The sequence below is a fragment of the Pogoniulus pusillus genome, unplaced genomic scaffold (genome assembly GCF_015220805.1).
Source record: "Pogoniulus pusillus isolate bPogPus1 unplaced genomic scaffold, bPogPus1.pri scaffold_47_arrow_ctg1, whole genome shotgun sequence".
Classification (NCBI taxonomy): domain Eukaryota; kingdom Metazoa; phylum Chordata; class Aves; order Piciformes; family Lybiidae; genus Pogoniulus; species Pogoniulus pusillus.
Genome location: NW_026974707.1, coordinates 825,596 through 842,642, shown reverse-complemented (window position 1 = coordinate 842,642; position 17,047 = coordinate 825,596). Strand labels below are relative to the sequence as shown.

Sequence of the window (17,047 nt, the reverse complement as noted above, 5' to 3'; positions counted from 1 at the left end):
TTCAAGCCACAAACTCTCTTTCTAAATTCTTTTATAAACTGTTGCTAAATTCCTGATTTCTTGTACATAATCATTCTGTGATTTAATTCTCAAACTGCATATAAAGAACTTACGTGGGATAATTGTAAATAAGTTTGGGGAAGGGGATTTCTGGTGTATATAATATTAAATCAGTTATACCTTTTATAAACATCGGCCTTGCATATCATTTTCTCCAAACCTCCCCCCCCCCCCAAACAAACTTTCCCGTCCACGACAGAGTGATAATTTGATTCCATTTGACATCAGGTAAATTTGTAAAATGATGCTTGATGGATCAGAGATGATTGTTTTTAGACAAGATTGGGAGGAGAACTGCACAAATAAAATAGCTGAAATAACAGGGGCAGATCACTCACTACATGGCTCCAGTGTACAGCGGCTGATGGGCAGGGATCCAATGATGCTCTCCCCTCTGCTACAAGCTGTAAGCATGGAGCCTCATGAAATCCTGACAACTACCTGTGCAGCCAGAGGGGCTCTCCGCACAACTTTTGCAGCTGTCACAAAACCACCACCATGGACCACAATAAAGCAAAGTGAAAATGAAAGTTTCAAAAAATTTGTGGATCGCCTCCAAGCTGCAATCAATTCCTCAGCCCTACCTGCAGAAGCAAGAAATCAAACAATGGCAGAATGAGTGCACCAGCAGTGTAATCCAGCAACCAGAGAGACACTGACAACACTGCAAAGAGGAGCAGGCATTGCAGACATGATCAGGCACATCATGAAAGAAGAACAAGAGCTTCCAATCCAAGAGGTTGTCCGCACTGCAATGGCTCAGACACAGGAAACAGTGAATGCTATACACACTGCAGTAGCCAATACAATGGTGTGTATTAGATGTGGCCTGATGGGTCATCTGAAAGCAAACTGTCCCCAAAAAGGGGAAACATCAGCAGCACCTCCCCCGTGCACTCGCTACTTTAGAGGGATATGCTGGGTCTGTGTCATGGAGGGTAGCAAAGCTCCTTCTAGCAGGCCTTTGCTGTGCATATTGCAGTGTCTCACATTGCAAGGCCAAAGCATCGCAAAACTCAAAACAATCTTCCAATACCCATGAGAAATTCCTCCCTAGTGAGGATAAAAGGTAAACAATGGCTCTGTTTTGGTTAGAGGGGACCTTGGTTCTATCTACACTGACCACCTGTCGGTGGGCCGAACTCGGGGTGGTCTTATAGGTTGTTTTTGGTAAGAATTGTCCAATTGTGCAGGTTGATTATAACTTTGTACCAATCTGTAAAAATAACGTAAAAATCGCCTGAACTGGTGAGCACAGCTCTTTTGAACATTATAAAATGGTGTGTCTGCCTTGATCGGGAGCTCCGCTTGCTCGCTTGCTCTGCTCCAGCCTGCTGCCTGCTTCAACTTGCTCCAGCCTCAGCCTGCTGCTCCCGCTCCCATGCAGTGTCTGAGTCTCAAAGGCCAGAGGCCCGCTTGGGCCCGATCCTGACAAAAGAAGGGACAACGCCCAAGCTCCAAACCCTGCTGAACTGAACTGCTTAACAGTGAGTAAACCAAAGGACTCTTTTACCTAAAGCCTGGATGGCTTCTGAAGACTCAAAGAACTCTTAAAACCACAGACTCTCTCTTATTTTCCATTTTCTGAAATGTTACTCTGCAACCTCATAAAGAATTTACGGGGGTAATTTAGTTTTGGGAAGGGGATCTCCGTATTTGAGCAATAAATCACCTGGTCTTACAAGTCAGCCTCGCGTGTTTTCCCCATAATTCTCCCGCAAACTACCTTCCACGACAATTTGTGGAAAGAAAGGACATTTTGCTAAAGACTGTAGATCAAAGAACTCGGGAAACGAGGGAGGGGCCACCCAGGCTGCATCCAGCCTTCTCCCAGATGGAGTATAAGGCAGCCCAACTACACCTACCCAGCGTGGGATGAGGTATATCCCAGCCCACCTATCACATACACGCCCTCCCGAGAAGCAACCAGTTTCACAGCTCAGCCAACAACCCAGCCAGGTCTGCCCTCACACCAGAGGCAGCCAGAACTACAAACTGGGGGAGGGATCCCAGGGTGGCATTGGTAATAAAATGTGATGATCGACCAGTGGTCTGGGGAATGTGTTCTCTTCACAATACTTGGAACAATGTTACCATCAATGTCCCTTTCCTAATTGATACAAGAGCAAATGTTACAGTCATCCCAGAAGCAAATTGGCCTCCAGATTGGAAATTAATGGAGGTCCCCATGGTCAGAGGAGTGGGGGGCATATCAAAAGCTAGAAAGTGTGCGGGACTGATAGCAATAACACTTTACACTGAGACAGGGCCGGAGAAAACTATCACCCTCTTTCCATATGTCACATCTGGTGTCCCACCTCTGCTGGGAAGAGATGCCCTAGTTCTGCTAAAAGCCAGGGTGACAAATTTGCCGTGAGGGCCACTGTTGCGTTACCACCCCCACCAATCAGGCTAACATGGAAATCATCAGACCCAGTGTGGATCAAGCAGTGGCCCCTATCAAAGTCTCGAATGGATGCTCTTTTTGAATTAGTAGATCATGAACTGCAACGAGGCCACATAGAGCCCTCTACCAGCCCATGGAACACCCCAGTTTTTGTAATACCAAAAAGGAGTGGTGAAGGATTTCGCCTTCTGCGTGACTTGCGTGAGGTAAATAAATGCATTCAGCCCATGGGACCTGTCAAAACGATGCTACCTATGAATTCAATGGTTCCAAAAGAACAACCCTGTGCCATCCTCGACATCAAAGACTGTTTTTTCTCGATACCTCTGCATGAGAAAGACGAAGAGAGATTTGCCTTTTCAGTCGTGTTCCCAAACAGCCAGCGTCCCAATATGTGCTTCCAATGGAAAGTACTGCCTCAAGAAATGATCAATTTGCCTACTATCTGCCAAATTACAGTGGATCGGGCACTGGCGCCAGCTCAGCAAGACAACCCAAATGCGACCATCATTCAGTACATGGACAATATCCTGGGTGCTGCACCATCAGAGAATCAGGTAGACCAATTGGTGTCCACAGTATCAGAAACCTTGCAATCAAATGGATTCGAAATCACAGACTCTAAAGTAAAAAAATGACCACATGTGAGTTTCTTGGGAGTTGGAATCACAAAACCTTATGTGACCCCTCCACAAATAAAGATCCAACGGAACATCAAGACACTGTATGATATGCAACAGCTGTTAGGATCCCTGCAGTGGCTTTGCAATATTGTCATGATTCCTCCAGAAGCCATGGCCCCCCTCTACAATCTGCTGAAAGGAAGAAATCCATGGGAAGAGAAGACCCTGACAGCAGAACCGATGAATTGCCTTGACTTTATCAAGCGACAAGTATCATCAAGCAGGCTTGCCAGATGGAACCCAGATGAACCACTCGATCTGTACATACACTTCACAGAAGGTGAGGGAGTAGGAGCACCAGCCCAAAGGCCCCCCAGAAAGCTCAACCGATTCAGTGGGTAGTTCTGGGGAAGGTGTCAGGTGCATTCTCTCCAGGGGTTGAGAGCCTTGGAAATCTCATCATGAAAGGAAGAAAGCTTGCCCTAAGACACCTGGGTACAGAACCAGCAAAAATATATTTGCCCTTCCGAAAACAGCTTCCGACGCAATCAGTGGCGATGTCAGAACATCCAGCAGTGGCTCTGGTAGGATTCAGTGGAGAAATCAGGTATGCTGCAAAACCCCCTTGGACCCAAATGCTGTCAATTGTGGATGTCGATCTCCCACAAAAAGTCATGGATCGGCTGTAAGAGGGACCGACAGTTTTCACAGACGCATCCTCAATGACTTCAACTGCAGTAGCAGTGTGGCAGTCGGGAGAAGAATGGTGCAGTGTCAGAGCCACTGACAATACACTCTCAGTTCAGCAGCTAGAAGTAACAGCTGTAGCAGTAGCATGTGGACTATTCCCTACAGAACACCTGAACATTGTAACTGACTCGATGTTTGTAGCAAAACTCTGTCTGGCCATGTCAGGGCCCAGTGTATCAACATCTCCAGCAGCACTGATCTAGAAGAAGCACGGTTCTCCAGAAAAGGCACCATATCAGTCATCCATGTCAACAGCCACAACCCGATAAAAGGATTTTCTCAAATCTGCAATGACAGAGCAGATGCCACAGTGAAAGGATTGTGGACATTGAAAGATACACGCGAACTACATGAGTCTCTTCACATCGGAGCCAAAGCACTGGCAAAGAGATGTGTGATCTCAATCACAGATGCTAAACATGTAATAGCTACATGCCCTCACTGCCAAAAAACACCACTGTGGTCCAGCGGAGTCAACCCCAGAGGTCTTAAAGCCTCAGAAATATGGCAAACTGACTTTATACTTTGCCAACTATTGAAGCCACGAGCATGGCTAGCAGTAACTGTAGATACCTACAGCGGGGTGATAGTGGCCACACAACATCTCAAAGCTGACTCCAAAGCAACCATTCAACATTGGTTAACAGCCATGGCGTGGCTCGGTATCCCCAATCAGATTAAAACAGACAATGGTCCAAATTTTGTCTCTAAGACAGTTTAAACATTTGTTTCAAAATGGATATCAGTCTAGTTCACAGGATTCTGTACAATAGCACAGGACAGGCCATAGTCGAATGAGCAAGTCAAACTCTAAAATCAGTTCCCGAGAGGGAAGGAGACGAACAGCCCTTCCTAAACACATGGGGCCATTCAGGCATTAGAAGAGGGCCCATCAGTCATAGTTAGAAATGAGTTAGGAGAATGGGAATCAGGATGAAAATTAGCTTTAACAGGGCATGGATACTCCGCAGTCAGAAAAGATGGCAAGGTCAAGTGGTGACCACTTAAGTCTATTAAACCAGACCTCCAGAATAAAAACTAATGAAAACTGTGAGCTTCTGTCCACAGGACCTCTTGATTGGGCATCCTGTAATGTGTACTTCCTGGTGGCAGACGACAACTCAAAAAGCGCTTCACCACCACCCACGCCAGAAAGTGTCACACCAACAAGATCCAAGCAACAGCAGGAAGGCCTTTGAAAGGGAGGGTTGCAATATCTCTGTGTGATTCTGATTCTGGATATGGTAAGACCATCCAATGGCTGGTACGAACACCAACCGTGGGAATGGGTGCTGATGAGGTGGGAGGATCAAAAGGTAATGCAGAAGAGAATTACCCCAGCACCCCCTAGCTTTCAGGTTATTTTGTGTGAGTGAATTCCAGCCAGACCATGTCACCAAGAGATGAGCTTCTATGTTTGCCTCAGCTCTAATCCAGGAAAACCTTATTGTAATCTTCCTGAGCATCACTTTTACGCTCACTGGGGGTGTGAGACTATAGCTACAGCTTGGACACCGAGATCGGGACCAGATAGATTTTTGAGAATAGGCCGAGGACCTCAAGGATGCACCTCCTTCCCTAAACATTACCATGGAGGAATTGCGCCATCCTATGGCGGACCCAAAAACTGGTGTAAGTACTATACGTTTAATGTGACCAGAGAGGATGATCTGGGATGGACCATTGGCAAAACTTGGGGTCTAAGATTCTGGGATTGAGGTACAGACAGGGGAGGACTATTCTTTGTCAAAAAACAGGAAATAAAGAGCAGTGCAGCAATTGGCCCTAATGCAGTAATTCAGAGTGACAATCAACAGAGAAAAGGAAGTGTCCCTTCTCACATCGAGCCTCAAATGACAGAACAGATGAGCCCCACAGATAAACCAGATGTGGAACTTGACCACTCATCTGATAAATTGTTTTTTGATGTGCTAAATGCATCCTTTTGGTTCCTGAATCAGTCAAACCCGAATCTCACTAAATCTTGTTGGTTATGCTATGATGTGCATCCCCCTTTTTATGAGGGTGTTGCCCTCAACACCTCTTTTAGCTATTCTTCAGATAGTAGTCCAACACAATGTGGGTGGAACACACCGTGGAAAGGAATTACCCTGAGTCAGGTAAGGGGTCAGGGTGTATGTTTTGGGAACACTGCACTAGGTGACTGGGGAAAGGAGGTTTGCGCGAGAACCATCACGGTCAATAAAAAGTCTACGCCTGCAATGTGGATTTGCCATCAGTTAGGAGTAACACCTTGTGTGTCCCTTGAATGCTTTAATGCTTCTGCTGACCTTTGTGTTCAGATTATAATTGTTCCCAAGGTCCTACACCATCCAGAAGAGAAGATGTGCTACTACTGGGGAGAAGATAACGGCAAACGTCACAAAAGGGAGATCCTGACAGCTGTGATGATAGCAGCTCTACTCGGTCTGGGAGTAGCTGGTACAGCAACAGGAGTGACTTCCTTGGTAACCCAACAACAGGGCCTATCCCAGATACAGGCTGTCATCGATGAGGACCTGCAAAGACTAGAAAATTCCATGGCCTCCCTAGGAGAATCTCTCTCATCACTTTCTGAAGTTGTTCTACAGCACAGACCTTCTGTTCATGCAGTCAGGAGGCCTTTGTGCCAGTTTGGAGGAGGAGTGTTGCTTTTACACAGATCACACTGGAGTAGCTAGAGACTCAATGGCTAAATTAGGAGAGAGATTGGCCCAAAGAAAAAAGGATAGGGAAGCCCAGCAAGGATGGTTTGAATCATGGTTTAATCAGTCACCGTGGCTAACCACCCTGGTATCCTCCCTGATGGGACCGATCGTGATGAGCGTGTTGACTCTAGTTTTTGGACCCTGCATACTGAACAAGTTGATATTGTTTGTTAAAAGTAGGTTGCAGACAGTAGACATCTTGCTTGTAGAGCACCAAAATCTGTTCTAAGATGCCTCCAGTATTATTATCTTGCACAATGTATCTCCTGCTTTTACGAAAGGTTGTAATACTGTGAAGGAAAGTTACAGAAGATAGAGATAGTACAGTATATGGCAGCTGATCTGGCTGTATATTTAGGGAGTGTTCACATGCCATAGGTAGGTGCACTTTAGTTTTTACTAACGATACTGTGAAGAATGTTCTCATCTCATACTTTTACACTAACTACTCTTGGTTGCACTACATCGTTCTCAACAGTACCTCATTTAAAGTGACTTACAACTAAGATTTATGCTGTTAAGATCTTTTGACACTGTGACCATATTTCTATGCTCATTTCATATACAGTTTATACTGTTCTAGAAGTGTTCTATTTTAGCTGCTTTTATTGTGCACAGGGAGGGGGGAAATGTGGGCAGCTAGGGCCCGGCGGCCGGAAGATACCGCATCGTATGGAAAGATAGGGCCCCTCTCCTTATTGCCATAACCAATACTATACAGCTTATGATGTAAGCAGGTGGAAATGATGTATTAACCCATACCATGTAACCCAGCATTGCCCACTAATAAACGCCATTTGCTTTCCACCGCATCGGTGTCTGTGAGCTGATGGTCTGTGTGGCCGAGGGCTGGTCGCTGAGCCGTTCCTGAACCAGGTCACTGCACACCTCTCAGGGCAAAGCATAGAAGAGGATGTGAGACACCATTGAGAGGGTTTTTGACATCCCAGAGAGGTGATGTGACTCTGTAGAGAAGGCTGTGTGACACCATGCAGCTGTGAGCTCCAGCTGCAGAGAGCAGTGCAGAAGTCTGATGCAAGGAGCAGGGAGGGAAGCCCCAGGTGGGCAGTGAGAGGCATGGGGAGGTTGGGAGGGTGGCAGTGAAGTTGTCCATTCAGTGTCAGCTCTCAAGGGACAGCTTCTCCTGCCAGGCCAGACTTACTGAGCAGACAGCCTGCAGCATTCTCACTTGCTGGGTGCTGCTCTCACTCTCCTCTCATCTGAGAGATAATCAACATACTTCCCTTTGACATGAGCACTGAGCTGTGTTTGCTGTGTTTTGACAGCTTGTAGATAACTGCAGAGAGAAAAACCAGCTCCTGAGGGCACTTGGGGCTCATTGCATGTACTTGAGGAGCTGCCAGGAGACTGAAGAGACCTCTCAAGAAGTATAACGGCAGAAAGAAAAACTGTCACAGAACCCTTGAAGCTTTTATGGGCCCCACTGAGGGTTTGTGCTGAGAAAGCCTCCCCAGGGACTTGTTAGAGCAGCTCCTCTGGAGGCCATGAGTGCAGGAGGCAAAGGCAAAGTGCAGGCCAGAAAAGCCTGGGCTTGGTATTGTGAAGCCAGAAAGGCCAAGCCCCTGACCCTCAGGCCTTGCCAAGGCAGATGCTGAGAGCCTCAAAACAAAGTTTCATCTCCCCAGCCATGGGAGCAGAAGCAACTGCCAGAGTCAAGGGGACAAAGAGCTCAATCCTCTTGGGCCTTTCAGACTGGCCAGAGCCCTTGGCCATGCCCACTGCAGCCTGTGCTGTGCTGTCCCATGCCTGCACCTCTTGCCCTTCAGGCTCCCATCTTGCTTCCCCAGCCAGCTCTCACCCTGACAGTTCCACACCTGCCCTCAGGGCACTCCACCCTTGCTGGAGATGCCTTGGCACACAGCCAGGCATGGGCTGCCCACACTCCTGGCTCCCCTCTTGCACCACAGCTTTACCCTTTGAGTGACATTTCTGTCCTCAGCCCCAGCCTGAACCTTCCAAGCTGCACTTCCTAAAGGCTTCCTTCTCTGCCCACACCCAAGAAAGCTCCAGCAGCTCAAAGCAGCCTTGAGGCAGCAGCACAGCACTCCCTGAGCCTTCAGCTTCTTATGGAGAGCCTCCAAAGTCCATCCTGGCAGATCTTCTTCCTCCAGACCTCCTCTTTCAAGGCCATGTGACTGCTCCTGCAGTTCATGGCCCTTGCCCTGTGCCAGAGGCCAAGCAGAGTCAGTCAGAGGTGGAAATGGGTTACAGATGAGAGTTCAGAGCACAGGAAGGAGGTTTTTGGCTGAGGTGCCCATGGGAAGGCTGAAGGCTCTGAGATGCCTTTGAGTGCTGGGGCTCAGGCCAAGGCTGAGGAGAGCCTTGTCTGGCCACTTGATGGTACTGGGCAGGGTTAAGGTGAGGGCCAGCTATGAGGAGCAGGGATTGGGTTGGGGCTGGGCTGAGTGCTGCAGTTAAGGCCAAGTGGTCAATGCAAAGGGTAAAGGCTGTGGCCAGGATGAGCAATGGAGGTAGAATTAAGGGCAGGGATGCTTTAGGGAGGGGCTGAGGTTGAAGGGGTGAGGTGAGGAATGGGCTCAGCTCCTTTTGGGTAGAAGGGGCCTGAAGTCAGGGGAGGAACAGCGGTTAGACATATAGGGCTTGGGGACACTGGCTAGAGAGAGTGTGAGAGGCTCAAGGTGTATTGGGAGAGGATCAGGGCATCCAGTTTGTAATGGGACTGGGCCAAGTGAGTGAGAGGAAGGTGTCTGAGGATCCAGTTTGCGCTGGGAGAGTGTTGTGGAGGGGTTTCTCTTATTCCTCCTCTGTTAGGGGGAGGTGAGAAATTAATTTGAGGTGGTATTAATTTTTTATAAAATTATTTATTAAAATTAATATTTTCAAATTTGTACCACCCCCAACCACTATATAATTGAGTTCGTAGCACAAGTTTGTGAAAACAGCTTGGGATATATTTACAGGGATTTGATTATTAAATGGAAATATCAAATTATCAACAACTATAGACAGAGAGTGTGCTAGTTTGAAGCAGGCTAGAATGTTTTGGTGAGAGAAAGTAGATAATTGGCTATGAAAGGAAAACATGCTTGTGTTTCTTCTCTCACAGACCTGCTGAGAACTGTGGGAACAAGAAGCAAACATTAGATAACATTCTCCATTTTGTTCTCACTCTGCTTTTGGCTTCACACTGAGCAACATCTCATTAACCTCGCTGCCACTAACCTTCCTTCTTAACCTCTTGGCTGCACCTCTATTCTTTTCTCAGGATTTGGGGTAAGGTTGAGAGGGGCAGGGGGAAGGTACAGGGGTGGTTGAGATCCCCTCCTGGGGACTCAGGTTTCTGGGAGGGGAGTTGTGCTTCTGTATTACTTTTACTTCGTATATTTCTGTATACAACTGTATATATTGTAAATATCTGCTTGTATATTGTGCTAGCTGTAAATAGCTTCATTTATATTCCCAGAGCCCGTCTGAGTTAGCTGGGGCTTTTTCTAAAGTGGGGGGGGGGGGCAGGATAACAGCCTAAACCACCACAGAGAGAAAGATTCCCTGAGGCTTAATGCCTCTTAAGAACTATACTGTTTGCCCAGCAAGGGCTGAAACTGTGTCTGCTCTTCCGACAGAGATAACTTATATTACAAAGGAATTAAAGCTTGCTTAGATGTGTTGCCCTTAAGTATTAATCATTAATCACCCTCCCGGGATTGTGTCACAGTGTGCCCAGTATTTGGGGTCTTGGTGAAGCTGGAATCTGTCCCTGCTTGCAGGAGAATGATAAGTGTTCCCAGTCTTTGAGGTAAACAGGATTTCTCTGACCTTCTCTCCTGGTGAAGTGGCCTCTGCTTCTGCTTCTGGATGCTGTGTGTGTCCAGGGATGATCAGCTGGCAGGATTTCCAGGTGCAGGAGAAGGATTTGTATGTGCAGCTTCTGACACGGTCATCTGTACAGCTAGCAGGCTGTGTTTGTAGGTTAGCAGACAGTCTGGAAGGGTCTGCTGAGTCTAGATCTTTCCAGGCTTACAGGCAGCTGGCAAGCAGGGTCTATGCCTAGCTGCAGGGAGACTTGAGCTCAGTAGATAAATGCAGGATAGCAAGCCAGTATGTACAGCTGCTCTAGGCTTAGGCATGGGGCTCTCGGCTCCCCATATGTGTACTAAATGCAGGCGTGCATGTGCTCTGCCTCTCAAAGGGTTTGCACACAGCTTAACTGCACCTTGAAATAAATGCAAGAGGGCTGAGCCTCAGTAATGTTTGCAAGTGAGTAAGAGCCTGACTCTGTGTCTAGGCCATGCAAGCAGGTCTGTGCTGCTATGGGGATCAGAGAGATGAGTCTGAACAGCTAAGTCTGGTCCTCCAAATGCACTGAACACTCTGAACACATGGTGCTCCTTTGCACCTCTTTATAGACTCTGAGCTGAGATTCGTGGCTCATTTGACCATCTAAAGTGACCAAACAGGCTGGCAGCAAGCCAAACCTTACCTTAATAGGCAGGAGCTGTTTGCCTGGCCCCTCCCAATTAGGGGACTACCTGGGCGGACCCCAGGGGTACACGGACTGGGTGTGTGTTTCTTACACAACCTGTTTACTGCCATAGGTCCCTGGCAGAAAAACATGTCCAGGCATGTAGAGGCATAGAGAAGCCTCAGTTTTGGGGCTGCTGCCCTTCCACCAGAGAGAGGCCAGGCTGTGCTGAGAGGGGTACTGGGAGTGGGCTACAATAGCAATTAGCAGTGGTAGAGAGACAGGTCTGAACTGAGAAAGGGAAAACCAAAGCAGTTTGTACTGGTGTGTGGCCTGGTCTAGATTGGAGGTGATCAGGAGGTCTGATTTGTACTAGGAAATGTCCCAGAGTGCCCTGGGATGGTGCCAAGGGTGCAGCGAGTACTGGGAAGGAGCACAGTGTGTACTGGGAGAGGTTCAGAGTATCCATGTCCCAATTGGAAGGGATCCAGTGAGTCCCAGGAGCATCAAGGGAATTAAGTTTGTGCTGCATTGTAGCCCAGGCTGTATTGGCCTCATTGCCTCCTTGTCCACCCTCAGGAGCCTGGCAGGGTCTGTGCCATAGTCCTTGTGGTGGAGAGTCCCAGGGGTCACAAAATGGGCTTGAGCATGTCCTGTCCTGTCCAGACATGTTTGCCTGCCTCTCTGCATTGCAGCCAGAGGTGGGAAAACAGGAAAAAAGGAACCCAGACAGCCCAGTCTGGTTTAGTCTGGTCTCATGAGAGGGGTTCCATAAGGTCCACTCCCCTGTCGTGTGCAAGGCGTCTGCGCCCCCCATGTTTGGAGGAGAGCAGCCTGTGGGGTCTGCCTTTTATGGGTATGTTTGGGTGACTGCCAGAGGTGATTGGGTGATTGTGTGGCCAATGAGAGCATTAGCCTCGGGCACTGTGCTATAAAAGGGAGTGAACAGGTGAATAAGGAGCTTGTCTGCTCCTTCCTTCCTCACTCACCTGCTGCTCACCTGCTGCTCACCTCAGCCACCTCAGCCACCTCAGCTGCCTCAGCCACCTCAGCCACCTCAGTCACCTCAGTCACCTCAGCCAGCAACTGATTCCATATCGCAGCCCAGGTGGAATTCACCACAGGACTTCTGTTGAACACTTTCCTGCCTATGCTTTGGGCCACAGACATTAGCACTGAGGACCACTGAGTGTCCTGAATCCTTCATTCATGCTACTAAAGGAGTTTGGTTAACCTCACCAGCAGTGAATGAAGCTGCCAGACTCTGGCAAAGACATTTCTAAACCTTTCCAAATCCCATTGGGTAGAGACATTCTGTGAAACAGTTCTGCTGACTGCACCCAAGAACTTGTGTGCAGAGTTGTAAATAAGTTTGGGGAAATCTCTTTGTATATCTTAATAAATTATTTAATAACTTTTGAATCAGCCTCATTGCATTTTAGCCCAAACTCAGATCTCAACTGGCCCCTGCATAACAGTCCTGCCCTTGGCATTGCTCCTGTCCACATCCTACTGCCTCAGCAAGTGCCCTAAGGACTGAGGGAGGGACAGGATCTCCCTTGCCAGGGTGTGCAGGTCAAGGCTTGGTCCTTTGGATTCATGAAAGCCCTCCAGGTGTGTTCAGCATCAGAGCCACCTTCCCCTGCTTGTGCTGACCTCTCAGCACTGCCTCCAGTTCTCTGCCCTAACCAGAGCCTGAGGACACCTTCCCAGTAGTGTCCTCACTGGGATCCATTAACAACTGCAAGACACTTTAGAGCCTGAAGCTGGCTTCAACTTCTGGAGAGGTTTTTTCATCGTCCTCTCAGTCTCTGAGGCTTACCTGGCACCAAAGCCACCAGAGAGGTCATTAACATGCCCAGGGCTGCTCCTCTGCTGCTGATCTGGGCTGGGCTCCTGGGCTGCAGGGTGCTGCTGGCAAGTGGGCAGCACTGAAAAGAGACAGCTCTGTCCAGGAGCAGCTCCTCTGCACAGCACAGCAGGGCTGAGGGCACAGACAGAGCATCTCAGGTAGATGAGGGAGGCAGAGAGAGCTTCAGGGTGGCCAGGACCAGGAGGATGCTGAGAGCTCGCTGGAGAAGAAGTCACTGCAGTCCCTGACAAGGTGAGTCTGTGGGTGCAGGGCAGTGCAAGTGCAGGTCCTGGAGGTATCTCCTACAGGCACAGCTGATGAGCTCTGTAAGGAGGACTCCCTGCCCAGAGGCTCTCCTCAGGCCACTGTGAAGAGCTGTGCAGCCCTGGGCTGCAGGCAGGGGTGGGCAGGGCTGTCCTGCAGAGCAGGGTCCCTGCAGCCCAGGGGCTGTGTGCTGGGGCAGGGACTCTGCTGCCTGCCAGCCTCAGCTCTCAGCCTGCCTGCAGAGCTCCCCATGGCTCTGTGGGCAGAAGCTGTGGGTGGATGATGCCTTCCCTGGCAGGGCAGGACATGGCAAGGTCTTCTGCTGAGCAGAGGGTGCTTCATGGGTCAGGTTTGCTCCCAGCTGCAGCTCCCCCCTGGGCATTACTGAGGAGCCTTTCCAGAAGCTCAGGGCAGCCTTTCCTGGAAGGGAATGAGTCTTGGCCCTGAAGTTTGCTCTCCTTAGTGGGCAGAATGAGACTGGAATTCAGTTCTCCACTCTGCAGAAGACACTGAAGCCTCAGGTCCCCTTGGTGCTTCCCTGAGCTGCTCCTGAGTCTCTGCACAACTCGAGATCAGTCTGGGCAGTGCCCAGATGCTGGGAGGGCTCTGCAGGGTAGAGCTGAGCACACAGCAGGTTGGATGGGATCTGTCAGCAGGGAGCAGGGAGAGACCTGGGCACAGAGCAGCAGCTGGTGGCAGGGACAGCTGCAGGCAGCAGAGACATGGGCAGGCAGATGGAGAGGGATCTGCTGCCAAGCAGCCGGGCAAGGGGCATCAGGCAGCTCTGGGCCACTCTCTGCCCTGCAGACACTTTTCCCAATGTAACCTTTTGGTCTCCTCTCCTACCCTGCAGAGGCAGTGCCCTCAAAGCTGTGGGCTCCAGCTCATGAGTCATAGCCTTGGCATCTGCACATGCAGCTGAAGGCTCCTGCAGTGTGCACACAGAAGGGTGACCAAAGCTCTTCAGTTGCAGTGTGTGAGGTGCAGGGAGCAGAGCAGGGCAAGGAGAAGGCTTCACACCAAGCCCCTCTGCCTTTGTGCCTTCACTTCATTGTTTGCAGAGTTCTGCAGTGCTGCTCCCTGAGTCTCCCTCGAGCCACAGGACTCCTGCTGTGTGGGACAGGGGCTGGGCTGTGGTCACTTTGTGCTCTGACACTGACTCAGGAGGTCCTGCCCCGGAGGTGTCTTCATGGCAGCTGAGTGTCCAAGCTGCATTGGAAGTTGTGCTGAGGCCTGCCAGTGGTTGGTGGGGATGGGGCATGAGCTAAGCTCTTCCTCACTCAGCTGAGGCAGAGGCTGTTCTGTGGGCACTGCACCTTTGTGTTCAGAGAGAAGTGTCCCCTAACTTGTCTCTCCTTTTCCTCCTTGGACAGGTCTCCTTGGCCAGAGGCAGGCAATGTCCAACAGCAGCTCCATCAGCCACTTCCTCCTCCTGCTATTTGCAGGCACACAGCAGCTGCAGCTGCTGCACTTCTGCCTCTTCCTGGCCACCTACCTGGCTGCCCTCCTGGGTAACAGCCTCATCATCACCACCATCGCCTGGCACCACCACCTGCACACCCCCATGTACTTCTTCCTCATCAACCTCGCCCTCCTTGACCTGGGCACCATCTCCACCACTGTGCCCAAGTCTGTAGCCGATTCCCTGAGGCACTCCAGGGCCATCTCCTATGCAGGTTGTGCTGCTCAGGTCTTTTTTGTTCTCTTTTTCATACCAGCAGAGTATTTTCTCCTCACCATCATGGCCTATGACCGCTACGTTGCCATCTGCAGACCCCTGCACTATGGCACCCTCCTGGGCAGCAGAGCTTGTGCCTACATGGCAGCAGCTGCCTGGGCCTATGGCTTTCTCCATGCTCTACTGCACACAGCCAATACATTTTCCCTGCCTCTCTGCCAGGGCAATGCTGTGCACCAGTTCTTCTGTGAGATCCCCCAGATCCTCAAGCTCTCCTGCTCCACAGCCTATCTCAGGGAAGTCTGGGCTATTGTGGTTGGCATCTCCTTAGCATTAGCCTGTTTTGTGTTCATTGTGGTGTCCTATGTGCAGATCTTCAGGGCAGTGCTGAGGATGTCCTCTCAGCAGGGATGCCACAAAGCCTTTGCCACCTGCCTCCCTCACCTGGCTGTGGTCTCTCTATTTCTCAGCACTGGCTTCTTTGCCTACCTGAACTCCCCCTTCATGTCCTCCCCATCCTGGAACCTGGTGGTGTCAGTTCTGTACTCACTGGTGCCTCCAGCAGTGAAGCCTCTCATCTACAGCCTGAGGAACCAGGAGCTGAAGGCTGCCCTGAGCAAACTGCTCACTGGATGCTTTCAGAAGCAATAAACTCTTTGTCTCCTGCTGCAGAGCAGCTCTGGTGTCACTCAGTGCAGGCCCAGCCTGGCTGCTCTAGTTCTGGCTGCTGTTGGTGGTTTTACCCCTGTGAGCATGTTGTTCCCACACCAATGTCTTTCTTTCGGCCACTTTTGGTTCAGTGTTGACCTCTCTGCTGTGACCCAAAGGCTGCAGATATGAGGAGCTGTGCTCCCTGTGTGTTCAGTACAGGAAACAGCCTGCAGGGATTGTTTCTCTGAGCTCCTTCCTCCAAGCCCTCCTTGGAGTTGCAGGACAGTGCCTGTGTGCAGAGGTGGAGGGGCAGAGTCCCAGCACAGTCGCAGTGCCAAGGAGCCCCAGAGCTTGGATCATCCTGTGCTGCTCTTTCTTTCCTTCCACACTCTCCTGCTGAGCCTCTGTGCTGGGCCAAGGCCTGAGGCCTCTGGCAGCTTGGGCACCATCCTGCTGCATGGTGGTGCTGGCACTGCAGGAAAGGACAGGCCACTGCTGGCACAGAGCAGTATGGTCACTGTACCAGGGCATCTCCTCCTGCCTCATGCCATGAGGGTCCCCCACCTCTGGGCTTGCTCTTCTCCAACCTCCAGCAGCTGCTGTACCCTGCAGAGGAGCTGGGGCTGTGTTGTGACTGCCCAGAGCACTCTGCAGTGGTGGCACTGCTGTGGGGCCAGAGCAGCCTGGGCCATGCTTGGGAGAGGACATTGGTAGTGTAGAGAGGGCAGGGGAAATGGGAGAGCTCAGAGGGACAGGGACTGGGCTGGGAAGCTGCCAGGAGAGGAGAACTTCTGTGTCTGCCTTGCAGTGTGTGCCCATGCAGGGAGGAGACTCACACTGGGGTTTGTGGTGCAGAGCCAGGGCTTGGGGAAGGGCTCAGAGATGTGGAGGCACAGCAGAGGGCAGGAAGTCAGTCTGTGCCCTTGGTGGTGTGCACAGAGTGAGGAGGTGCCTGAGGGCCTTTGTCACCTCCCAGCATCTCTCAGTGGCCATTGCCAGCACCTGCCTGTAGCCTCAGGTCTCAAGGTGAGTTTTGCCCTAAGGCCATCTCCATCCTGCTGCTGGCCAAGGCCTGCTCTGGAGGAGGACACAGCCCTGAGCAGCCTCTCTTCCTGCCTGCTCTCTGGCAGCCCCTGGAGCAGAGCTGCGTGCATAGCCCCACATGGGCCATGGCTGGGGCTGGACAGGGGGCAGGGCCTGGGGGTTGCTGCGAAAGTAGGAGGGTGAGGGAGAGCTGTGAGCTGGAGATCCTCACTGGCATCAAAGCTTTGCCAGTCCTGACTGAACCTTTCTCATGCTGTGCCGGCCCTGTGGGGCCCTGGGAGCCTGTGTGGGCAGTGGGGCTGGGGCAGGGCCAGAGGCCATGCGGACACTGCCTGGAGATGACAACAAGACAAAGGCAAAGGCAAAGGAGGAGTTTCCAGATGTTGCCTTTGTTGTGAAGGCTTCTCTGCAGGAAAGGCTAAGTTGAGCTGCAGATGCTGGGTCAGGCTCATGGCCATGGCCCAGCCACAAGGACAAGAGACACTGGGCAGGAGTCAGAGGGTGAGGCTGCCTCTAGAGCAACACTGCTGCAGCACCAGTAGAGCCTCTCACTGGAAGCTCTTGGC

General features: G+C 50.6%; 2 protein-coding genes across 2 annotated transcripts in view; one reads left to right on the top strand and one right to left on the bottom strand.

Annotated features, from left to right (window-relative positions):
• Positions 1-17,047, bottom strand: part of LOC135174134 (gastrula zinc finger protein XlCGF17.1-like) — an 872,006-nt gene that overhangs the window by 785,768 nt on the left and 69,191 nt on the right. The gene's annotated exons all lie outside the window — the stretch shown is intronic.
• On the top strand, positions 2,713-15,437 carry LOC135174105 (olfactory receptor 14A16-like). Its single transcript, XM_064141352.1, has 3 exons — positions 2,713-3,024; positions 6,144-6,282; positions 14,554-15,437. The coding sequence occupies exons 1-3, from the start codon at positions 2,713-2,715 to the stop codon at positions 15,435-15,437; spliced, it is 1,335 nt and encodes a 444-aa protein (XP_063997422.1).